Source organism: Topomyia yanbarensis, chromosome 2 (assembly GCF_030247195.1).
Source record: "Topomyia yanbarensis strain Yona2022 chromosome 2, ASM3024719v1, whole genome shotgun sequence".
NCBI lineage: Eukaryota > Metazoa > Arthropoda > Insecta > Diptera > Culicidae > Topomyia > Topomyia yanbarensis.
In genome coordinates, this window is record NC_080671.1 from 417,742,520 (window position 1) to 417,767,056 (window position 24,537).

Here is a 24,537-nt window from a genome sequence, read left to right on the forward strand (position 1 = left end):
TATTGTTCTCATCAGTAGTTTTTTCCAGATTCTGTAGGTTACTCGTGAAATCTGTTAACCACATCCTATCGTCGTGATCGTATGATGATGAAGGAATTCGCATCATAAACTGGGACACAGATAGCAACTTAAGGTTATCCTTAAACTGAAGAGCGGTTGGTCGTTTTTGTTTAAATCTGATTAAAGAGAATACATTTTCGATGCAATCTTGAGTAAACCGAGAAGTGAAAAGGCATGGATATTGCTGTTCGAATAAAAAAAACCTGTTTTAATCCACCTAGAGGTGCAATTGTGCCTTTCTCATTTCTCCAAACTATGATTTAATAGCTGGTTCGTACAATATAACTTTATGGAAATGTCTTTCATTCTTATTACACTTGGTAAGTATATATAAGAGCACCTTTTTGCATTCATCGCGGTATCGGTTTGAATCGGAGTTTTCTATGTGATCGACCTCCACAACCCGTAACTCCGGTGCTGGAAGTCGGATGGAGATGGAATTTAATATCAGTTTCTGGGGACGCAACACCTTTCATTTGAGACTAAGTTGAGCAAATCTAGCCATTTTCGAGAAACCAATATAACCGTTATTCTGACTTTGGATGCTTCCGGATCCGTCGATGGTGGCCAGTGTGGCCAAAGAGACTTTGAATGACTGTTGGGGACCTAGATCTACAAATTCAACAGTTGTGTTTACATTTTGAAAAAAAATCACCTTTTTACATTCATCGCAGAATTCGTTAGAATCGGGATTTGCTGCGTGATCGTACGTATCACCCTGTAATTCAGGAACCAGAACTCGGATCCACACAAAATTCAACAGCAGCTGATGAACCTTTCATTTAAAATTAAGTTTGTCAAAATCGGTTCAGAAAATTCCGAGAAACTGATTTGGAAAAATCAACAAATTTTGTTTTGTAACCATACTCTTCAACTCGTAATTGGGAACAAGATGTCGGTTGAAAATGAAATTCAATAGCAACCTATGGGAATATTATACCTTTCATTTGAATCTTAGTTTGTAAAAATCGGTTCAGCCATCTCCGAGTAACCGATGTGGACATTTTGTTAACAAATCCGCACATACACACATACATACACACATACACATACACACATACATACATACACACATTCATACACACAGATATTTTGCGATCTCGGCGAACTGAGTCGAATGTTATATGAGACTCGGCCCTCCGGGCCTCGGTTAGAAAGTCGGTTTTTGGAGCAATTGCATAACCTTTCTATATAAGAAAGCCAAAAGAATAATATTTAATTAGCTTAATAAGCATGAGTTCAATGTTATCTTCATGTGATTATAATTTGCAAAGGTTGGTGGAATGCGTTTGAACGTGTAGGGAATGGGGGTTTAGTAGAGTGGGTGTGGAGGATGCGTCAGAAATCCTTCATCTTATTTCGGTATACGGGGTGGATGAAGGAAATCTGGGCGTGAGGGTGATCCAAGAAGAGGGGAGTGATGAAGGAGGGAGGTGTAAGGGCAAGGTGGGCAGCGGTGGGGGGGGGAAGGGGCGGCTACGCAATACTCAACTGCATATTTTGCCTTCCATTTGAGACTTGGTTTGAGAAAATCGGTTCAGTCATCACCGATGAACCGATGTGACTTTAATTGTGGAATATGCCCGGTATTCCGGACTTCCGGAATCGTCGATAGTGGACAATATATTCAAAGAATGTTTGATTGGCAATCAGTGATCTAGATCTGCGATTAGAAGTAATTTGGTGACCATTTCAATAGTTTTTAGCCTCTGAGGTATTACGATTGTACCGATTTATATGGGAAATTCCAGTGTATCCTTACTAACACCCCTGTAACTCCGGAAGCAAGAGTCAGAACCGAATGAAATTCAGCAGCAGTCAATGGCATTACTGTATCTTTCATTTGAAATTAAGTTCGTAAAAATCGGTAGAGAATTAGTTGTGGAATGGGTGTGATATTAGCTTAGGAACTTGGCGGGTTCCCCGAGGGCGTCATGAACCGTCATAGGTGGCCAATGTGGTCAAAGCTGCTTTTATTGATCATTAGTGATCCAGACCTGCAAACTAGAGTAATGTTACATTAATTTTAATATGTTTTACATCATTTGAACATTATGGTGGTACCAGTTTATATGGGAATTTGCTGTGTGACCGCACTCTTCAACCCGTAACTCCGGAACCGGAAGTCGGATCAACTAAAAATTCAATAGCAGCTTATGGGAGCGTTATACCTTTCAGATGAAACTAAGTTTGCGAAAATCGGTTCAGCCATCTCTGAGAAAATTGTGTGAGTTTAAATGACACACACACACACATACACACACACACACACACACACACATACATACACACACAGACATTTGCCGATCTCGACGAACTGAATCGAATGGTGTATGATACTCGGCCCTCCGGGCCTCGGTTAAGAAGTCGATTTTTACAGTGATTGCATAGCCTTTCTTTATATGAGAAAGGCAAAAATGTTTGTAAACGGAGGATCGAATTTGTGCACAAGATTGCTGCCGACTGCCAGGGTTTCCAGATCATGCGAACACCAACCTTACATTCAAATATTAGGTTCCTGAATGATGTTAGGAACGAGATGGAAAGCCGATATTCTTCCATATTATGGAAGGATAGCGCCAGTCCAGATCTGCGTGAGGAAATCAGCTTGAACCATCGCCAAACGGTTTCTACAAAAATGCTGTGGTTAGAAACTCCTTTCTTCCAGTTTCGGCGCTCAAGAATCGTAAGGCTGCAGCGACGTCGTGATTGACCAATTTGTATGAATTGGAAACTTTCATCGCGTCAAGTCGACTTCCATTTAAAAAATCTACTTCTTTCCAAGTTAATCGCGATGCCATCTTCAATCGCTTTCCTTCTTCAAATTTAACCAACTCTTGTAAGTGATATATATCAATACAATCAGTACTTAAATTGTTTTCGTTGACCATTTGTTCAGGCAGATATATAAATCGATTTTTCACCCATCCTTGGACACAGCTTTTGAAAACATGAACAGCATCTGGTATCAACTCAAAAGATCGTTCATCGCTGGCAGGGTGCTTTAGAGGGGGGCTGCTCAATACCTGGCCCTTTGTATGATTCAGTCCAAAATCATTTCACATTCGCACGTTATTTGGACCACAATCAGAGGTAGCAAAATGTACCTTCAATCCTATACGTTCAGCTCTCTTGATAATATCAATCGATGTAGCCTTCATGAAACCTTCTGCTGGCATAGAATTTCCGGAAAAATGGTACGCTACTATTTGCTTCCACCGACTGGAAACGCCTGCCAACATGAATACTAGTGCATGGGTTGCTTTACCCTGCTGTCCAGGAATCGTTATATCATCAAAATATTTTTTGTTGTTAGAGCAATAGCTCCTGCTTGGGTCAATGGACATTTCATCCATAATCAAGCCGCAATCTTTTTCAATAAGAGACATACAGTTTACTTTTGCTCCCATCAAAGTAAACACTTCTTCCAGTACTCCTGTATCGAAATGAAGGGTTTGCAGGTAATACTGCTGTGAACGAATTGATGGAATTGGAAAGTTCTTTTCATCGCGAAGAAAATTGTACCCCTTTGACCCACAAGCAAAACGGTATTCGAAACTGTCCGAAATTGTCTTATCGCTCCACTTTTTTGCTCTCTTCAGTCCTCTTGTCAAAATATTGACTTGATCTGGGTTAAATAACTTTGAAGCTGCATCCTCTTTATTACCGGAATACTTTTCATGCGGGTTATTTTCTGTCGGAGTAGCTTTATGCTTCTACTCTGCCGGATATTCCGTTGTTTGAGATCGTTCAATTTTCGGACAAGTCTGAGAAATGCGAAGAAAAGACAAAATTAGGATTAAAAATGCCTTTTCGTAAAAAAATATTTGATTCAATTACTTTTCGATCGTCTTCGATGATCCAGAGCGACCATTGGAAAATGCTGTCAAAGTTGTTCCTAACGATTCGTTTGAAATGGTCATTGAACCCACAGACTGATTCAAACTTACTGAATCCTGTTAAAATTAAAATACACAATTTTTAGTTTACTATGTAAATGATTGAGTATCAAACCGAAGCGCAGTCGTTGGTACCCTCAGTAGAAGATAAATCCGGTACGTTTTCGTAAATCGGAACTGAATTTGAGAGCCTCAAAAGTCTGCCGTTTTCCGATATACGATAAAGATCATCGTAGTTGAAATGGAGCTGAAAATATTGTCAGCTATGCATAAAATGGTTCCAAAATAACTAAAATGTCTTACGTTGCAAATCCTGCAATTATCAGAAACGATGTATTCATCTGGGAGCTTACAGAAAGCAATCCACTTCAGCCTTAAATCCTTTTTCGCTGGAAATCGAAAAAAACTTATATTTCGAAACCCCATGAATTGGTTTCTACAAAACTCGCGGCGCACTTCCTTTTAATTTTCACCGAAATCAAAATTTTTATCGATCACGACACGATGCGAATTCAAAACAAAATTGAAGTCATTTAAAATTATAGCTGGGGAAGCGGTTGCCAAACATTATGCGTTGAAATCATAATAAATAGAGTGTTGCCGTTTTGACTGGTTTTCACTCTTCGTCTCTTTCACTATTCTCTTTGGTGAACATAATAGACGATAGCTAGGTATAGGTAGGTGGCAACGAACGGAGAAGTGCATCCTATCGGTGAACTTTTGCTGTACCATTTGCTACTACATATCGATGTAATCGATATCAATGCAGCACAGTGTGTTGATGAATGGAAAAGGAAGGGGATTTCAAGCTCTAGTGGCATTCCAAGAGGGCACAAATTGTTTCATGGTTATTTGGCATTTTATGCTAAAAATAGAATTCCGGTTAACACACAAGCTCTGCTATGAGTGATCATAACAATCTACTCGTGTTGATCGGCTTACATAACTATACGAGTACAACTTACAGTGTTTCTGGCTTTTTGGCAAGTCTACTATGTAGCAAGTGAAACAAGGATGTCGTCATTGTGCTCTCCGGCAGATTGATGCAAATTACTTGGCTACAAATTATGTCACCGACAAGGATCTTTCCTAATGGAATAGATGCTTTTGCTCTTCAATTTATTCATAAATTGTTCAATTCTTCACTCATTCTGACATCGAAGCCCAGAGCTATGTGATCGTAATTTAGCAAGTTTACCAAATATCAGGGCCGGCGAAACACTTTTTTTCCGAGTGAGTAGTAAGATTTGGAGTGATTTCTACTCGTGCTGACGAAAGCTCAGTACACCATGTCTGAGCTGTAAATGTAAGTGAAAGTGAAAAATTCCCGATAATACCTGGTGGCTATTTGGATATACCCTTTGTTAACGGGCTGTGTGACCGACGGCTCAGCGAAAATAAGTTTATTGATTATTGATACTACAAATGTTCAACAGCTAAGTATCAATTACACTATTTTTTTTTTAAATTTCGTTGTATTAATGCTCTGTTTCCTCCGATAAAAACTTCTTTGCGTGGGTGATGAAACCCGTGTTGACTAATGGGAAGGTATCTCCGACTACAGACAGCTTCTCTGGCTCAATGGAGGTCAAATTGATTATTTATCCGATGGTATCAATGCCGATAAATCTCCTTCCGATATAAATTATATTCATCTAATACAACAGGCCCCTGGAAAGTCTACTTCCGCACCGAATATAACCCATTTACATCATCGATATATCGCGTAAACTAACTGAAAAAACACTTGGCCGAGCACGAAGAAGTATCTTGTCTACGTACCCGCCTGGGAAGTAGAGATTAATGGTGTAGTCTCCAACAATGGGCCTTAATTGAGAAATATGGGGTTGGCTCCTTTCAAAAGCCTTTGCTTCAGTAAGTGATAATTCTGGTTTGCAAGCAATGCGTTCAGCGTAAATCGAGGAGTATAAGAACTTATTTTCAATCAGTCTAATGACGAGCCTATCGCCGGATCTATTCTTCCAAACTTTGTTCTTTTGAACGGGGATCGTCTACCTGTTCGCCGTATTGTGCCTCAGGGTATTCTATTATTGCGAACAATTGAGCCATACAGCTACCCAATGTAGAAATGTAGAAATAACGACTAATTTATACACTCCCTTGTCTACTAAAGAGCGAGAGTCTGACAATCCCATTGAGGGAACATGTTCTGGTGTGCTTATAAATTTCTGAAAAAAAGAAAATCATTTCCTCTCCTAAGCTGCCTCGTAAAGGCCTGAGAGTTGTCGGTTGTCAAGTCCGAATCAAAGGCAGACATTGTTCCTCTGTACTTCGCACCTCAGCTGGTTCAAGACGACTTCAACTCCCACGGTACGCCATAGGGTTGTCTTCACGTTGATAATCGATCTATCTTACTGCATGATATTCGCGACAATTTCAATATGATCATGACTACTTCACCACCGCGGCCAAGCGTATTTGATTTATCATTGTAGTCGACCTCAATTAGTGTGTCAATTTTTTATTGATTGGAATAGCTACGCGGTTTCTATATCCGAAGCAATCGAATCAAAACAAGAAATTCCCCCGGCGGAAGCATATAAGGTTTTAACTGGCTTGATTATCGACGCAGCTATTAAAGTTCAAATTAAACGAGATCCGACACAAACAGCAGTGGATGGTCTCCCACTTCGTGGTGGGTAGAGAGCACTCAGAATGAATGTCAGATGGAATGTCGGATCGCCCGATTTTATTCCGAATATATGCAACGTTTGAAACGCAAATGAAAAACTTACTGAATGCTGAAAACGCGGTTTTTGGCACCGGTTTGTCGACGGATTAACGAGAAAAATGATGTTTCATCAGGTGGCTAGGTTCTACGTTGTGTATTCTACTAAACCGTTGATCGGAATACACGGAAACAAAAATCCTTTATTCGGCGACCACAGCATTCCATATAGATCTACACTCAAATATTCTCCCCACAAAACTGATGGTTTTATATTTACCCTTCGACGACCATGTCCACATCGTTACAGTTCCAAGAATTCGATGGAGCATTGAAAGCACTCATTGCATTTTCTGAGGAAAACGTGGGAGTTCCTTAGTTCTTTATCTAAAAAATTATATCAAATTACCTTAGTTTGAATTCTTTTGCATTACTCCATTCCGGGTAATGTGAAGACGGACACTTAGCTTAGAATGATAACAAGAAAAGGCAAACAGTTAGGCATTAGAAGGTTATGTTCATTAATGATCGCGTAGCTTCAACGAGTTTTTCAGTATTTCTTATCAGAGGACGCTCGAAAATTGACAAATTTCGTGGAACAATGGAAGTTTAGGAATCCCAAAGGCAAATAAGCCATGGTTCAAGGGGATGGATAAGGCTCGTGACTTCATTCGGATTATATCTCGGGTCATGTCCAGTCCTTATACGAAGCACCTCCGGTGTAGTGCGGTCGTGGAGAGTGGCCTCTGCGCTTATGGTGGCGATTATCGCAACATTAAACATGTTGTCTGGTCGTGCGCCTAGTGCCCTAGCGCCAGATCTCCGTCTCAATTATACAGATTTAGTTCTCTTGTCATTTGGTTGATATGCTAACAGCTACCTGTAAATCTGGTCACAAAAGAGTTCCCAGTGGATCCAAGGAGGGCAGTCGGCGATCGGGTTCATGATGTCCTGTAGTATTCCGTTTCTTCCGTTTGCCAAAAAGCTACAAGTTTAATTTCTTCTTTTCCCTAACTTTGTTGTTCGCCCTCTCTTCACTTTCCCTGATAGGTCTCTGCTACTCTCGTGTATATCTTTTACCTTTCTTATAATAGCCTAATAGTGTTTCTCCTTGTTTCGATTGTTAATCAAATAATAGTTCGTGTTAAAAAAATTACATTGTATATCTAGTCTTTGAAAATATTTCTTACTGCATCCTTTAGTTTGAATAAAAATGCACTACTATTTTTTCTGCTTATCGATCTGAATTCCTTGCTTTGAAATGTAGATGTGTCAAAATATATTGCTAAAAAAATAAGTTTAAATTTTAAACAAATCCCAATTAATATACCACATTTTCAAGAAATTTAAATTGTAAGCCAAAAGAAATTTGAAATTTTCTGAGGTTTAAAGTCTATAGTCTTCCTTCAGAAGGAAAGTAAACCCGTTGATATCGGTACATTTGTTGATGGGTCGATATTTAGGGTCCAGATGGTGGAGTCTCTTCCAGTAAATAATTATGAAAAACAAAATTAAATAAAAAATGTTCTGTGTTTAACATAATTTTAACATATATAGCACCGTCATTATTCTAAATCTCATTAGCCGTGCATATATCAGTATCAAATCCAATCAAGAGCCAAGCCCCCGTGCCACAACAATCTATATTAAAACACCAACATAATATATTTAAATGTTCTCGTTTACCAGTGTGATTGGAAAAGCTGCTTCGTGCTATGCGTCGTTAGGCGTGCAGCGTGTTTCTTTTGACATGATGAATGAGCGATCGCGACCTGCGGTGTGTCAAAAATGCGATGATTTTCGAAAACCCAAACCGATGCACGAGAAGGTTGTGCGTCGAATTACGGGTCGATTAGTTTCGAATCAATTGAACAGAACAAAGTTTTTGACTTTATTTTTGTTTTATTTGCTTTGAAATGTGTCAGTAACTCGGCAAAACACCGCGGTCAAGGAAATGTCAAAAATCTAGAAAGACGCATTGATATATGTAGAATAATATACAGTTTATAAGGGAAATTGGATAGCAGATTAAATAAGCAGATAAGTAGTAGTGAATTGTTTTTTTAACGAAAACCGAAAGCGGCAATACCGCACCGATGGCAGCTAAACGGGTAATTGCTTTGTATGTAAATATTCACCGCATATGGCTATAGGTAGGTAGCATCAACCATCGAGGCACATCGCCGGCAGATTAGATTTTCGCGTCAACGAGTACCCATTCGATTCGTAATCAGTAAGCAGCCTGTGCGAGTTGTTTAGTGTGAATTTAGTTTTGTTTTGGAGATTGATCTTGTGTTATCTTCTTAATTCAGATCAGTTAAATATATTCAATATTCGCGTTGTTTTCATCTTGAATATGAGTTCCGAGGAAGTCTTTGACGAGTTTGGCCTTGAGGTAAGTGTGTGTTTTTTTTTCATTGGTTCCATTTTCTAGGTTAGGGATCGGCGTTTCAGTCATTAGTAATCAAGATATTCGAGTCGAAATGTTACAGGTTTTATCCTTACCAACCACGCTACGCCCGACCCCTACAATTGAATTATGTTTACCTACTAAATGTATTGGAAAAACTCTTTAAAAATAAATAAATTGCGTTACAAAAACTTCTGGTTAATCACAGCTGTCGATTGGCCCATCATGTATTTTCTTGGTTGTGGCGTGTGAAATCGTGTGCGTAGCCACAAGCCGCTGAACGGTGGTTGATTGAATAGGGGGTCCGAATAGCCCCGTACGCTCATTTCACACAAAACTGGTGAGCGTCTTTAAAATATCTGTGTTTTCACCCAAACTAGAATCATTTCATGTAATAGGAGCCTCAAGCTTTCCAAAATACTTACCTGTTATTTTTTTCACTTTCATTTGTTGATTTATTCACGTTTTTACCATTATTAACATTTTTTTGGAAATGGCAAAAAATGAAAATAGTTATACCTTCTTTCTAACTAAACCAAAGAATTAGATTCAGCTGTCAAAATTAAGATTTTAGAATAGCAGTTCTAGGAATAAGTACGACAGTCAGAAAGTCGATTTTCTGAGAAATCGAGGGGGTTCGAATTAAAACCAAGGTTTTGAATAGCCCTGGGTCCGCCTACTAATTAAAATTGTGGTAAACCTGCTGGTGGAATTTCCATCATTTTTTCATGCTTATCACTATCCACTGATTAGTTAAATTTCACTATGCACGCTTCTCAAACACCCGATTGGCCCGGTTTCGTATGTGGATCTTGTATGTAATCAAAGATCCCTTTTCCCAATATCAACGATGAATGTATTCTATGTAATTTAGTATGAGGAGATGAAGCTGCTTGTCATAGTGCTCTTGATTGTTTCATTTCATACCCTTGCGATGGCATTGTGTTTTGAATATAACACTCGGGGAGAATCGAATCGACAAACAAGTCAGCCACTATATGAAAGTAAAAAGCTAGTAATTTCAGCATCTTATGATGTTGTTTACTCCTTTTTGCTACTTAACGGGTTATTTAAGGTGGAAGTTACCTTAAAAATATCGCAAAATTGCGAATAACTTTTAAATACAACAGATAGGGAGTTACTGGTGTGGTTCAACACCGCAAACAACTTTGTGGAAGATTCCAAGAACGTAGGAGAATAACTAAAAAAAAATCTCATGAAAAAAACTAATTTTAAGGGGGTCTTCCATATAATATGTTCCATAACTCGAAAACTGTTAAAGTTAGATATATGCTGTCTTCATCAATTTCTTTTGCAGCAATAGTTTCTATAACTTTGTCGAAGACAACTTCAAGTTTTTATCTCAATTAGTTCAGGAAATAAATTTCGTATATCACTTATAGGTGAATTAGTCACTGACCAAAATATTTCTGTAGATGCGCAATCATAAAGGTAAGAATTCCTCCGAACAAACTATACTCCTAAAGTTAACGGTTAAGACGCTATTAATTTTGAGGACGAAAACCACGTTTAAAAACACTGTGGATTGACAGCACTGCCAAATCGCTCGGTCGTGTTTTTGTTCGTACGCGTTTTTTTAAAGATTTTAGGTACCATAGAGTATAATTCGTTGGAAATAGGAGTCAAATATCTTTTGTTTTGGTGAATTGTGTTTTGGTTGATGAAATTATCGCAAGAATAGTGGAATTTTGCATATGATGCATATGATATATGACAAGTAGCGGAGTGATTCGAGTAGCTAAAAATACGGCCGTTCTTTCCTCTTAGACCGCTTACAGAGTGGCGGCGAGAAGCTGAGCAGCGGCTGATACTGAGAGTAGGATGTGAGATGCGAGAATCCTGCATGTAGTATATCAAATGGAGCCTGTCAGAGTGATAATAGGGGGGACTGTTTTTGTTCCAATTTTACGTCAGAATGGTCCAGCTCCTGATTGGTTGATTCTGACCTTTTGCACCGTACGCAATGTTACTGCAGGGATATCGAAATAATGTTTGGCAATGTTACTATATTTATAGGTAAAGATTGTCATTACTTTTGACAAATAAAATTATTATCGTTAAAAAAGTAAAAATGACTAAATTGAACTGAAATTGTGCGGCAAAGCGAAACAAATGATTATCATGCATTTACCGTATACGTGGTTAATTAACTTTAACAAAAATACGACAGAAACCACACTAGAATCTGAAATTATTCAGAAAATGGCTTCATCAAACCTTACTAAACACCTATGCCATGGAAAATCGGTTCTCTTCATCAATATAGTGGATTCAAGATATAAAATATTGTCGGCATAAAATAAATTAACAAGACTCCATTTTCATTAATAAAAATAGCAACACTGTTCAGAAGATTTCGGCAGGGTGAAAATGTGCGAAAAGAAGAATGTCGAAGGAAAAATAAGAAGCCGATTGTCACGTCTTGTCTTAGGTCAGAGTAAAAGAAGGCATTGGGCGCAGATCCGCTCGGTATTCACTCTGACAGCATCCCTTTAATTTGCAGCAAGCGGGTCTCTCGCATCTTGTATCTTAATGTCAGTTGCAGCCCTAGCTCAGCTTCTCGCCGCCGCCACTCTGTAAGCGGCCTTAGTGTCTGCAGCGCCATCTGAATATGGCTGGCTGGTTCATCGCTTTGCTTGATCGATGATAGGGAAGCCGCATGGCCGAAATGTCGACAAACTTATTGATTACGAGAAAGATGCCGGTGAGATCGTTTTATGTTATGTTTCGATGTCTACATATCATTTACCCAAATATTTTGCTTTAACTAAATACATGCCAGATTCAAAAATACATTTTTATCATTCTGGAAGTGTGAATGTAATACACTTATCTAATTGTTACGTGAATGTATTCGTGCGCGGCTTAATATATGAAGGCGGCTTCAGAATGTACGTGAATGAACAGGTATAATTGAAATGGGTCGTTGAATGTATATCAGAGCTATCACCTTCACCCTCCAGGGCCAAACATGTTTTCATCTTTTGATGAAATGAATAGTACCAAAAAAGGTGCAGACAAGTTTCTTCCATAAATGAACTGCTGGTAAGTCTGTTCCCAGCCACCAACGACACTAATCACGTTAAAAGCAGCTGCCCGTTGCGTTCGGTTCGTGCACACTAAGCTATTGAAATGCTATAAAAAAGCAGCGTTATTGTTATGCGTGTTTGCATTTCCTCGGTCGAGATGTCTCAGCCTGAGTGAGTGCGATGAGGTCACATTGAGGTGTTGTTTCACAGTAGTCATTGACTTGCCAGTGCGGAAAGTGGACCGTTTGTTACAGATTAAAATGAGTATTGCCAGATATGATGTTATACTTGTTCAATTCCATCATGTTCGCAATGTGGTACTGGTGCAGTTCAGTTCAGTTTTTTCTACAGCAACAATTTTTTATTTTGACTATGTTAGTCACATGTTCTTTTTTACATTTTAACGACAATCAATTAGCTAGAGATTACTGGGTAGGGAAACTTATGAAAATTAGAGCCCTAGTACTCAAGTGAGAGCAAGGATGTGAAGTATACAGATCGGAAAACTATAGAAGTGGCAGGGTCATTAGAAGAGGCTTAATATCTTACGGGCTTAACTTTTGTCTTCTGCTGATGAGGGTCGAGCTTAGGCAGAAAAACTACGAATCACTCGAGTTCACCAGCATGTCCCTTGGCATAGACAGACTTGTCCATCTTTACCATGGGAATCTAAAATCGTGAATAAAGTGCCATGAATCTGAAATAATCGCGTTTTTACGTTACGAAAACAGGACCATGAACAAAAATCATGTTTTATAATTATGTTCAATTTCTCTTAAGTTACGCCCGCATAACGCTTTTATTAGCGGAAACATATGTTTTTGTTTTGTGAACTTCAGTCATGGTTTCCGCCATGTCACTACCAAATCGATTTTCTGGACGTGAACTAGTTTCCAACTTTATGAATATTATTCATAAAACCAAAGGTTAACTCGTGATGTTGTTCATAGATTTAGGAACATTAGTTCACAAAACCATAACATTCTGGATATTTTCTCGTGAAATAGTTCACGAAACTCGGAATTTTATTAATGAATTCCTTCAATCCTCGTGAACTTATTCATGATTCGTAATATATCAGTCACGATCCAATATCCGTGCTCGTGAAATAGTTCACAAAATCATGCAATAATTTTCATGTATTCGTGAACTGGTTCATGATTCCTAGTATGATAGTCTCAACGGACCATGTGTGCCCGTGAAATAAATCACAAAATCATAAAATATTTTTCATGTATACGTGAACTGGTTCATGAATCCTAGTATAATAGTCTCGACTTACCATTCATGCTGGTGAACTAGTTCACAAAATCATCAAATATTGCTCATGTATTCGTGAACTGTTTCATGATACCTAACATAATAGTCACGACTTACCATTCAGTTCACGAAATCATAAAATATTATTCATGTATTCGTGAATTGGTTCATGTTTTCTAGTATACGTTTGACAATTCGTGCTCGTCAAATAGTTCACAAAATTATGAATTATTATTCATGGATTCGTGAACTAGTTCATGATTCATAGAACATGATTTACGATATATTTTGTGGGCTTGTAATATTTAAAATATATTCCTTATCATTTTCAATTTCATGCAACATGTTAATGAAATTGATGGTAGTGAAATTTGGGGTCATATTCGTGAAATCATTTTATTCCATGTACCTTTTCATGAAATATTCAGCTGCTAGCGGCCAGTAATAGGTACGAGCAGTAGATATAAGAAAACTGTTAGGACCTCGAACATCGTTATTCATTTGAAAAGGTTCAGTGTGATGTCTTGACAGAAAACAAAAACTGCGTTGAGCACCAAAAATCGAGTTGGTGATATAGTTCACAGAATAAAATTGCCTATATCTCGAACATGAGTCACATTACGCCACCTGTCAAATTGAAAAGTAAGCTTTTTAATAAAATATCAGGATAACGTGAACAGAAATTACAAAAAACGTGACTAAGATCTTGAAATCATGAACATAAACCACATCGTGACAAAAATGTCAAAAATCGTAACTAAGATCCTGAAATCAAGATAAATAAACATAAATCTCTACTCGTGACTAAAATAGCACCTTAACGTAAATAGAAATCACGAAAATCATGACAAAGTTCCTGAAATCATGAACATAAATCACATTACTCGTGATAAAAATATCAAAAATCGTGACTAAGATCCTGAGATCATGAACATGAATCACTCTACTCATGACTAAAATATGACGGCAGCGTGAATAGAAATTATGAAATGCACGATTATGATCGTATGCATGATCGTAAATCCCGCCAGTCTGACAGAAAAATCCGATAGTAATGTCATGAATAAAATAGCACGGTAACGTGATGAGAATTCACAAAAATCGTGAATAAACTCCTGAAATCATGAACATCGTTTGACTTTCGGCTATGTATTCCCAAATTATGAACAAGAATCATAACAAAAACTAAACATGCCTAGGGAACAACAACAGTAACCCAACCAAACATTCGAATGTAACGAATGTATATATTTGGGGCGAACTAGTTTTTTAGAAACACAAATAATTTAATGAATACGAGGTTTATTATTCACAATTTCAGGAATTTGATCAAGATTTTCGTAAATCGTCCAGCTCACGAAATCATGATCTTTTGTTCACGAATTTATGAACGGATTTTTTGCGTGCAGTAATATCTAGTTAATTAAATGTCGTTAAAATGTAAAAAAGAATTGAGCAACAACATGTGTCACTTCATTGATCATGATAACGTTCAGGTCAAGGTCCCCGTCTATATGGAGAAGAATGCAGTCAAGGTTAACTACAAGATTTATCTCCTGGTACACATGACAGTGCAATTCGTAGATTCATGTCACAATATGGCGTTTCCATTATCAATGACGTTTAGAGGAATTTTTCCCCGGCATTCCCAACGGTGTTTGGGTGGTAAGAATGCGAATAAAACGCCTTATAGATTCCTTTGTGACCCTGGAACATGGCACCCTCTATCCACAGTCCACCCTGTGCGCATATGACCATCAAACTGCCACGTGTCAGTTTTGTGAACAATCTGAACATTCTGAAAAACCGTGTGTGTAAACCAACAAGCAAAAAACGTCACCTGTAACTAACAAAACCATCCAGACTTCAACGCCCACAGCTAAAACATAAACATTTGTCCAACCAGTAGTGACGGATAAACAACAAACGAATATTGAACCCATACTGACTACATATAGTACTCCAGCAGGGGGACGGGTATAGCGTAGTTGGTAAATTGATTGCCTTGAACGCAGCTAACTTGGGTTCGATTCCCAACCCCGCATATAGGGTTAGAGATTTTTCCAAAAGAGTTTTCTTTGAGCCGAAAAGAGGCGAATAACCCTAAGGTTAAACACTCTAGAATTAAAACGTAGATAGCGGAAGCAAAGGAAAGGAATGTTAGTCCGATACTTGCTTTTTGCTAGAGTCCGTCTATACTACTGCACACTCCACGAGTATCACGGGAGGAGGATATCTGTTAGTAAGTATAGAAGTTGGATTCTACTTCTGCATTACCGACGCCAGAGAGGTGACTCCACTATCTGGACTAGATTATCGATCCATCAATTCATGGACCGGGGAACAACGGTTTTACTTCCCTTCCGAAGGAAGACGTGACCACAGATTTTTTCACCTCAGAAAAATCTCTCGGCTGGGATTGAACCCACTCAACCACCGGCGCCGTCACTAGAAAAGGTTGGACATGAAAGGGTTACAGTATTGAAAAAAATTATCTACAAAACAAAAAAGTGTGTGCGTCGGTTTATCATAAAAAATTAAACGATTTCACCACCGTTTGTCGTTTCCACACATTTCCATCCTTTCTGAAATGTTGCCTCATCTCGACTGAAGTACATCTTCACCCCATCATAACAACATGTTCTCAGGGTCACTTTGGTCAAATGTTGGATTCAATGAATGAACGGCCGGATGGCGTAGCCCCAGTTTGAAACGCAATTGTTTACATGTTTCTTTAGACACTTTTGATGACAATTATTTTGGACCGCTTTTGAACTGGCATTGTCACTAGAACCGCAATGCTGGCGGAACACGTGGGTAGTATGGGTAGTACTACCCACTCGAAAATTGCCGAGGGGGGAATTACCCACTTGAAAGTGTGGAACAAACAAAAATCTGAGATTAACCACGTATGTGTCTCGCGCACAAAATGCATGCCTCTGAAATTCTCGATGCACAACAATTTCACCTTTTTATTCAGATGCAAATTTCTTTGCTTTAAAATTTAAATTTCTTGAAAATATGGGATACTAATTATGATTCGTGTGAAACTTGAAATTATTTTTTATATTTATGCTAAGTGGAATACATTTTGACACATCTACAAGGAGTTCCGATCGATATACAACAAAAAAAATATTAATGCAATTTAGACTAAAGGATGCAGTTAGAAATACTTTTAAAGACAAGATATAAAATTGGTAAATTTGTAACATATATAATTATTTGATTAAAAATTAAAACAAAGAGACTAGTATGATTTTGGCAAACGGAAGATCACTGTCAGAATATCATGAACCGGATCGTCAACTGGCCTCCTTAGATCCGCTGGCAACTCTTGGGATCAGATTTTCTGGTTGATGTTAGCAAGTCAGCCAAAAGAGGAGAGATGACTAAATTTGGATATCTATTGTGTCCAAAAATATGTATGTGAGAGACATATAGGGGAGATCGAGGATAGTTAGCATATCTCGGACTGGAACGAGGCCGAAGGGATTTGTTTAACCAGACAACATGTTTAATGTTGTGGTAACCGTCACTATAAGCAAAGATACCGCTCTCCACGACCTCAATACACCAGAGATGCACATTCAACGTACAATAATTGGACATGACCCGAGATATCACCCGAAGGAAGTTCCGATCGTCATCCATCTCTTTTAAACCAAGGTTGGTTGATACCTTTGGGATTCCTAAGCTTCCATTGTACTACGAAATATGCCAATTCTTGAGCGTGTCTGCCTTTTCATTACCATTCTAATCTATTTGTTGCCTTTCTCATTACCCAGAATGGAGCAAAGAGAAATAACTTAAACTAATTTTTGCATCTGGTAATCTGGTACAATTTTTCAAATAAATCACTCAGGAACTCCCATTTTCCCCAGAAAAAGCAAGGAGCGCTTTCCATGCTCCATCGAATGGAGAGCCTCCTTGGAACTGTAACGATGTGGGCATGGTCATTGATACTTGATAGGGTAAATATAAAATCATAAGATTTGTGGGGTGAATGTTTGCAGCACAGCTTCTTTTTTGGCCGCCCTCACCGCTACTGCCATAATAGGGTAACCAACCACCCCTAGAGGAAGTGACATTACGTTTACGTTAATAATATTTGCTTGCCTATGTTTTTTAACGCAATACATGCATGAGCCTGCTCCAAAATTACTGTTCTTGAAAGAAGACGGCCAGTTCGATTGAAATAATAGCACGTTTTGATCCCCCAAACGCTCCTACATTCGGCCCTGGCGAATTATGTTAAAATTGCGGAAGATCAGGTCGGAAGTTAAGCAAGTTTTTCATAATGCAAATGTGTTGTGTAAAACCTAGGAAAATGATAACACTGGCGCACCCATCAAAGGACACTTTCAGACCTTTACGAGGAAGCTTAGCAGAGGAAATGATTCTCCTCTTTACAAAATGTATAGGCACATTAGAATATGTTTCCTCAATGGGATTGTCAGAATCTCGCTCTTTAGTGAGCAAGGGAGCGCTGAAATTAGCCTTGTTTAGCATTTGTTCCCTTAGCGTTCCTCAGAAGAATGCTTCAGATTTTCCCCGTTTAATTGATTTGCGGGATATGTCGACAGTTCATGTGGATTCTCTCCAAAGAAGGAAAACTTGTCATGATTCTCTCCGCATTTTCCACACCGTGTCGTGTTTCTACAATGGGTAACTCTTTGGCCCCATTGTTTGCAAAGACAGCAGCTCATTCCAGCGACACAGAAAGGCGAAAAGGTAGACGAACTTCAAAAAACATAGTTTGGAAGAACAGATCCAGCGAAAGGCTCAAAATGAGGCTGATGGAAAATAAATTGTTTCTCATACTCCTCGATTTTTTCTGAACCCTATTGCTTGTATAGCATAATTTTCACTGACTGAAACGAAAGTTTCTGCAAGGAGCCAACCCCATATTTCGCAATTAAGGCCCCTCTCTGAGCCTACACCATCAATGTCTACTTCCCGGGCGGGTACGTAGACAAAATATTTCTTCGTACATGCCCGAGTGCTGTCTAGTTAGATCACGCGATATATCGATGAAGATGAACGGCTTATCTTTGGTTCAGAAGTAAACAATCCAGGGGTTGGCTGTATTAAATGGATGATTCGTATTGAAAAGAAGACTTATCGGCATTATTTTTACCCTCGTTATTCAAATCTATCTTGACTAAACCTGAAAGGATGTCGCTTATCGGAGATACCTTCCCATTAGTAAACACTATCATGCGGGCTTTAGTACCCATCAAAGAAGGTTCTATCGCAGGGAATGAAAATTTAATGCAACGAAATTTAAGAGAATGGAATAATTGGTACTTAGATGTAAGAATGCTCCATAAAGTATCAGTAATCAACAAACACATTTTCGCTGAGCCGGGGGCCATACAGGCCGTTAACAAAAGGTGTTTTCAAATGACCACTCACACACGCCATGTCTGAGTTTTCGTCAGTACGGGTTGAAATCAATCCGAATCTTACTATCCACTCAGGAAAAAAGTGTTCCGTCGGCCCTGATAGAACCACAACTAATTTCATTCTCTGGAATCATTTTTAGAATCGAAAAGCACCACCGCTAATAAATTCGGGCGAAATTTCACACGCCACAGCGAAATTTTCTCTTCAGGCGCCATTGCACAATTAGGTGAACTCTAAAGTTCTAAAGTTTTCAATTATCTACAAAACAAAAATGTATGCATAAAAACGGAATCGTAGAAAAAATAATTAAAATGCAGAAGATAGGATGAGTAACTTTTCGGCCATCGTGATCACGGAAAATTCATTTTTTGAAAAACAACACTTCGAGATAGTCGAGTTTAAAGTTTCAAAGTACCACTGGTCTAAGTGAACGAGGTGCGCTTCGAAGCGCTGTAACTCTTGATCTATTGCTCGGATCTTTATGAAAATTTGGGAAAATATTCTCTGTATTTTGAGATAACAGAATTTTCTTTTCAATTTTTTGAAGAATGACAAAGTATGTAGCCCCTTAACCGGTCACCAATATAAGAAGATGACTCAAAACATACCTTCTTCAAAGTTACGGAAGGTTGGGGTTTTGGGATGTTCTGGCCCTAAATCCCCTATGTATAATAATATTTCTGGTATTTGCCTCAACTTATTGCAAGTGACACCAATTGATCTGACATTACTTTGAACTGAGCAAACTAATTTGTTTGCTTGTTTAGTGTTTATTCGTCTAACTGTGGATTTATCTTACAGGGCATTCAATGTGCGTGGGGAATACGCGTAGTCTTGGCTGAGTGGAATTATGGCTGCATGACGATTGAGAGGTGACAATTTGCGGGAAGGATTGAAAGTCAGTTACAAATCTGTGATAGTCATGACAGCACGAAGAACACATGTTTTTGGTCATATCTATTGTGTTGCTTTTAGTCCATTAAATCATGTTCATTATATTAATTGTTCTCATTCTATTGATTATGTTTTGGTAGGGCCAGATCCGGGGCTGATTACTCGAGCTTCAATGAGACTACTTGTACTTAAGCTAGATTTTCTAAGAGATATGGATAAGTGTTGTTGACGGAGGTGTGAACAACCATATAATAGAATACTTCTCTTCTGGTAGCGGATTGCACCGTTTACGGTTTTTGCAACCATAATATAAAAATCTGATAGGCAGCAAGGAAGATTTGGGGCTGATGGATACCAAAAACGAAAATTGCGTAAAACTTTCCTACTCTGCACTGACGGATCACGAAGTGACGTTACCATTTTATCAATAATGCTTAATACATAAATCTGCAGCTAATTTTAAGCCGCCGAAATACGTTTGATAAATTTGAACAATAAATCACTTCTGCTGGCTGGCTGGCTGGCTTGCTTCTTCAACAACCCTCGTAACTGTAAACTTCTTAATCTGAAATGACTGGAAAAAGGAAACTAACCGTACCGTATACCCTCCCTCTCTCTTCATTGAATTCTGAGGAAAATTATTCACCATAAAGCTTCCAACGTAATTGAAGAGGTTGGCAGCACGACCATCCCTCACCCCCGCTTCCACAGTCACGAAGCTCGGAAAACCTCGCCCCAACCCAGCCCAGCCCAGCGCCGCAAGTTGGTGCGAGTAAGCTCAATTAATTTTTATATTTTCGGTCTTTGCTGAAGTTCGGCGAAGCGTGAGGGGAGGGCTTGAGAAAAGTGGTTTTCATCAGCAGCGTTTCATGTCAAAAGTGTTGGGCACGTGAATAAATTTCAATGTCAAAAGTTTGCATTTGCTTCGAAGCAGTTTTGTTGTGAAGGGTTCTTAGGTTGGACATTCGTGAGTTCCTTTTTTTCTCAGTCGTCGAAGGCTGCTTGAAATTGGGGCACATAGGTGAGGCTTGCGTGGTGGTTATGGTCGAAGTAAGAAATGCAAGCGCAGACACCGTTAGCTTGATGAGATAAAATGAAACTGAAGCAGACACATTTCCATGCGAAGTACAAAGCATTCTGCACACGAAAAACAGCAGCGAATAAAAACTCATTTACCGTTGAAGTGAAGTGATGCATGAGATCTACTAATTAATACACAGACGACCGATTTATTCATGATGTACCAAGATAGAAAATCGCAAAAATTACTTTTATTTGGAAAATTTGGATTTTAATGGTTTCACTCGTCAGTAACTGACACCAACTTGCTGCCAGTTAGACTATATATTCAAAATCAAATTAGCACCAGTTAGACTAAATCCAAACTGTTCTCACAAAATGTGTGAACGCCTAAAGTAACTGGCTGGTACCGAGTGACGTCTCGGTTTGTCAAGCACAGAAGCTCTGGGTCGCGCTTCACCCGTTTAACGGTTTCTATTGGGAAAAAATAAATGTTACATACTCATAGGCTCTCATGCCATAAGACAGTTCGTTTCCCTAAACCCGTCAGCGAGTCAGAGCTTCTGTGATCGGTTAACTGAGACATCGCTCGGTGCCGGTCAGTTGATTTAGGCGTTCATTTTTGGAGCATGGTTTTCTACTAAACATATGTTGAAATGTCACAACAAATAATTTTGCAGAAGCAAGTTTTTAGCTTGGATGCATCTGAACGTAATGATAAATGTAAAAATGGTCCAACTTCATTTCTAAGAGTATTTTTTCTCAATACAGTGCCATTTACATATATACATTGTGGGCTATGACCTATTCTATTCTATTCTATTCTATTCTATTCTATTCTATTCTATTCTATTCTATTCTATTCTATTCTAACCCTTACACAGCCAGTATTGAAAAGCATCCTGGAAAACACTGCAGTTATTCATTAGAGTTTTTCTTGCCAACATTAATATTTGAAGCATATTATGTGTAATATACCGCAAATATCAAAACGGACAGGCCTATTGTGCAGAGTTTGTGTTTAAAGATGTTTCAAAATTATACGGCAATTAAATTATTCATTTAATGAATAATCAAACTAACGAATCCTTTTGAATATTGAAGAAGGAGGAAACGAGGACAACCGTACCGACCGTTTCAGTTTTAAGGGGATATAATAAATCGTTGGGAGTGACTTTGCTAAGAAGGTTAATGTCACTCCTTTCGTCCTTTGGGATGGGACAAAGGTATTTACATTGTGGGCAATGACCTATGGGCCAAATATCACAACAATTCTAGAGAAAATTTTCAATAGGACGTAAGTAACATTGAGAGCCTCTCTTTGTTTACTTTCTCTTTCGTTTATTACGACGTCATTACAACACTTTGTACTAATTTTCCAGTACATATCGAAAGCCGACGGTTTTTACTACAATATTATGCAAAGAGTAGAGTAGTAAATGTTGAAATGGCCGAGTAATGAACAGAAGAGAAAGACCTCAAAGAGAATCTCTCATTGTTACTCACGTCCTATTGAAAATTTTCTCTAGAATTTACATTGCAGAAGAAAGTTTTTAACTTGAACGCTTCTATCAAAATATATAGCTGATCGGGACCAGAGAGAATGCTTATATAGACTTCAGAAAAAGAATTTGTCATTCATTCATTCAATTTACAAGCCACTCGATGTTTACACAAAAACCCTGGTTGCCAAAATTAGCAGACAAAAAATTTAGTAAACCGTGTAGCCAAATCTACTGATTTCTCTGCGAGTGTCTTTATATTTAAAACATCGTTTTTGATCTAGACCAGTAGCAATTTATCTAGATCATAAATAAAGTTGAGATACTTTCCGAAGCTACCAAATTGCCTGGTTACATATCCCGAGCACTAGTTCTGTCCGTTTAAAGTCGCTGCCTGCCCCCCCCCCCCCCACCTCTGCGCTACGACAGAGGGTGGTAAGTAAATCCTTGATAGAGCACTCGAGGCCGGCAGTGTTCTTGTGAAATGGTGCACACAAACACAACGGCAGGCTGGCAGAGTTCATAAGCATTTTCCGCCGCTAAATATTTGACCTCGAGATTAGCTCGGCTTAGCACGCAATCAAGAAGAAATTTGCACTGATTCGGTTCGAGGGTGTAATCATTTAGGCGAGGTTAGGTAAGAAATTATTAGCTATACGTACATAACATATCTGCCTTCGGTTGTTTGTTTCCTTTCATATCGACACCCTCGCTACCGTTGCCGCTGATTTGGAAGACATGCGAACATTTCCTGCTGCTGCTGCTGCTGCTGGGCTCTTATTTTTGGCCCTACTTGGTCGTGAATTGCACAATCATGCGAAAGGTCTGCTTTTGATTGCAGTATATCAGATGTCGGCGAACAGGAAGGCTTTATTTATTGCTTTTAGTTTCAATGATACGATACATATTAGTTTTATGAGTTGATTATTACGCAATCAGTAGTCTATATTTGACGTAGGAGAATATTAATTGTAATAGCAAATTGAGTTTTGTGCTAGCGACTCATACCAACTCAACCGTTCTTTGCACGTCACTTCATTGGGAAAAGGAAAGAAGTAGGTACGATGTTACATTTCCAAGAACGAATTATGCCATAAAACGTCAGACACGTTTCCGGAAAAAGCTCCATCGCACAGAGGAGTAACCGGGGTCGAATCCTGGCCAAAATTATTTACCGCTGCTATTGCTGTTATTATGCCTTATGAGACAGTAACTATTTTTTGGAATTTGTTCTAGTTACTCCTCTGTACATCAGTTGTTATTATTCAAACTCATAAAGCTCGAAAGGTACAAAAAACGACCCGGCAAAAATATGTAAACACCATTCTGAAAGAAAAGGACTAGCTCAGACATCGGTGGCTTTTTTCCAGCCTAGAAATCTTCTACTCATTGCAAAATTCAAGAAAATAAAGTTCCTCTTAGAACCGTCTTGGAACTCAAACTTTTTCTTAAGGAATTAATTTATCAAAATAAAAAAAGTAAAGTAGACCTTCTGGAAATACAGAGTCAACCCAAACCGGTAAAAATCACTTATTATAAAGCAAGAATCTCTTGAAAAAACTACAATTTAGGGTTTTTAAAAAATTTCTTTTTAAAATCTCAAAGCAAGCTCAAATGCCAAATTTCACATAATTTGGACATTTTTTGACCCTCGCCCACATCAATTAAATATATTACTTATAAAACTACAAGGGAATATATTTGATTTATTATTAATGTAAATATACCTACTAAGAAAATAAATATTTTACATTAAGTAGTATAGTCCTACGTCTACAGTTCGTGCAACCCCATAGGGCTACGCACGAACTGTAGACGTAGGACTATACTACTTAATGTAAAATATTTATTTTCTTAGTAGGTATACAGGGTGTTTGGTTCATGGTTAAGAATCTCTCGGGGGGTGATAGACTGCCATATTTGGAGAAAAAAATTGTTCCACACATACCATCAAATCTCAACCGTTACAGAGTTATTGAACTTTTAGTGTAAAAAACTTATTTGTCTTAAAATACCTCTAACTTTAAAAGTATACTTTGTATTTTAAATGTTTTAAATCCATTCGAATGGTGAGAAAATTTCGCATTGAGTGATGCCCTCATATGTTTCAGTTGATGAGTTTAAGTAGCCTTTTCAAAGTAATTTATTGAAAAATAAAAAATTTCAAACGATTTTGCGTTCATTTCTTGAAAATCCTAATAGTTAACCTCATCATTTTAATAATTCAGATTGTTAGTCTTTATGAGCTGCTTAATTTGTTCTTTGACATGATACACTTACCTTTTCTTATTTTCATGATTTTGGGTTATTCAATTTGGATATTTTTATCTCATTTTCACTAATA

General features: G+C 38.3%; 1 protein-coding gene across 2 annotated transcripts in view; it reads left to right on the top strand.

Moving 5' to 3' along the window:
- LOC131685200 (nicotinamidase) overlaps positions 1–24,537 on the top strand; it is a 181,188-nt gene that overhangs the window by 12,543 nt on the left and 144,108 nt on the right. Inside the window, exon 1 of one of the 2 annotated variants that reach the window (XM_058968749.1) lies at positions 8,866–9,043. The exons of the other annotated variant lie outside the window; for it this stretch is intronic. Within the exon in view, the coding sequence (XP_058824732.1) occupies positions 9,005–9,043 (39 nt within the window). The 5' untranslated portion in view covers positions 8,866–9,004. Of the gene's footprint in view, positions 1–8,865; positions 9,044–24,537 lie in introns of those variants that run through there. 2 annotated transcript variants of the gene reach the window in all.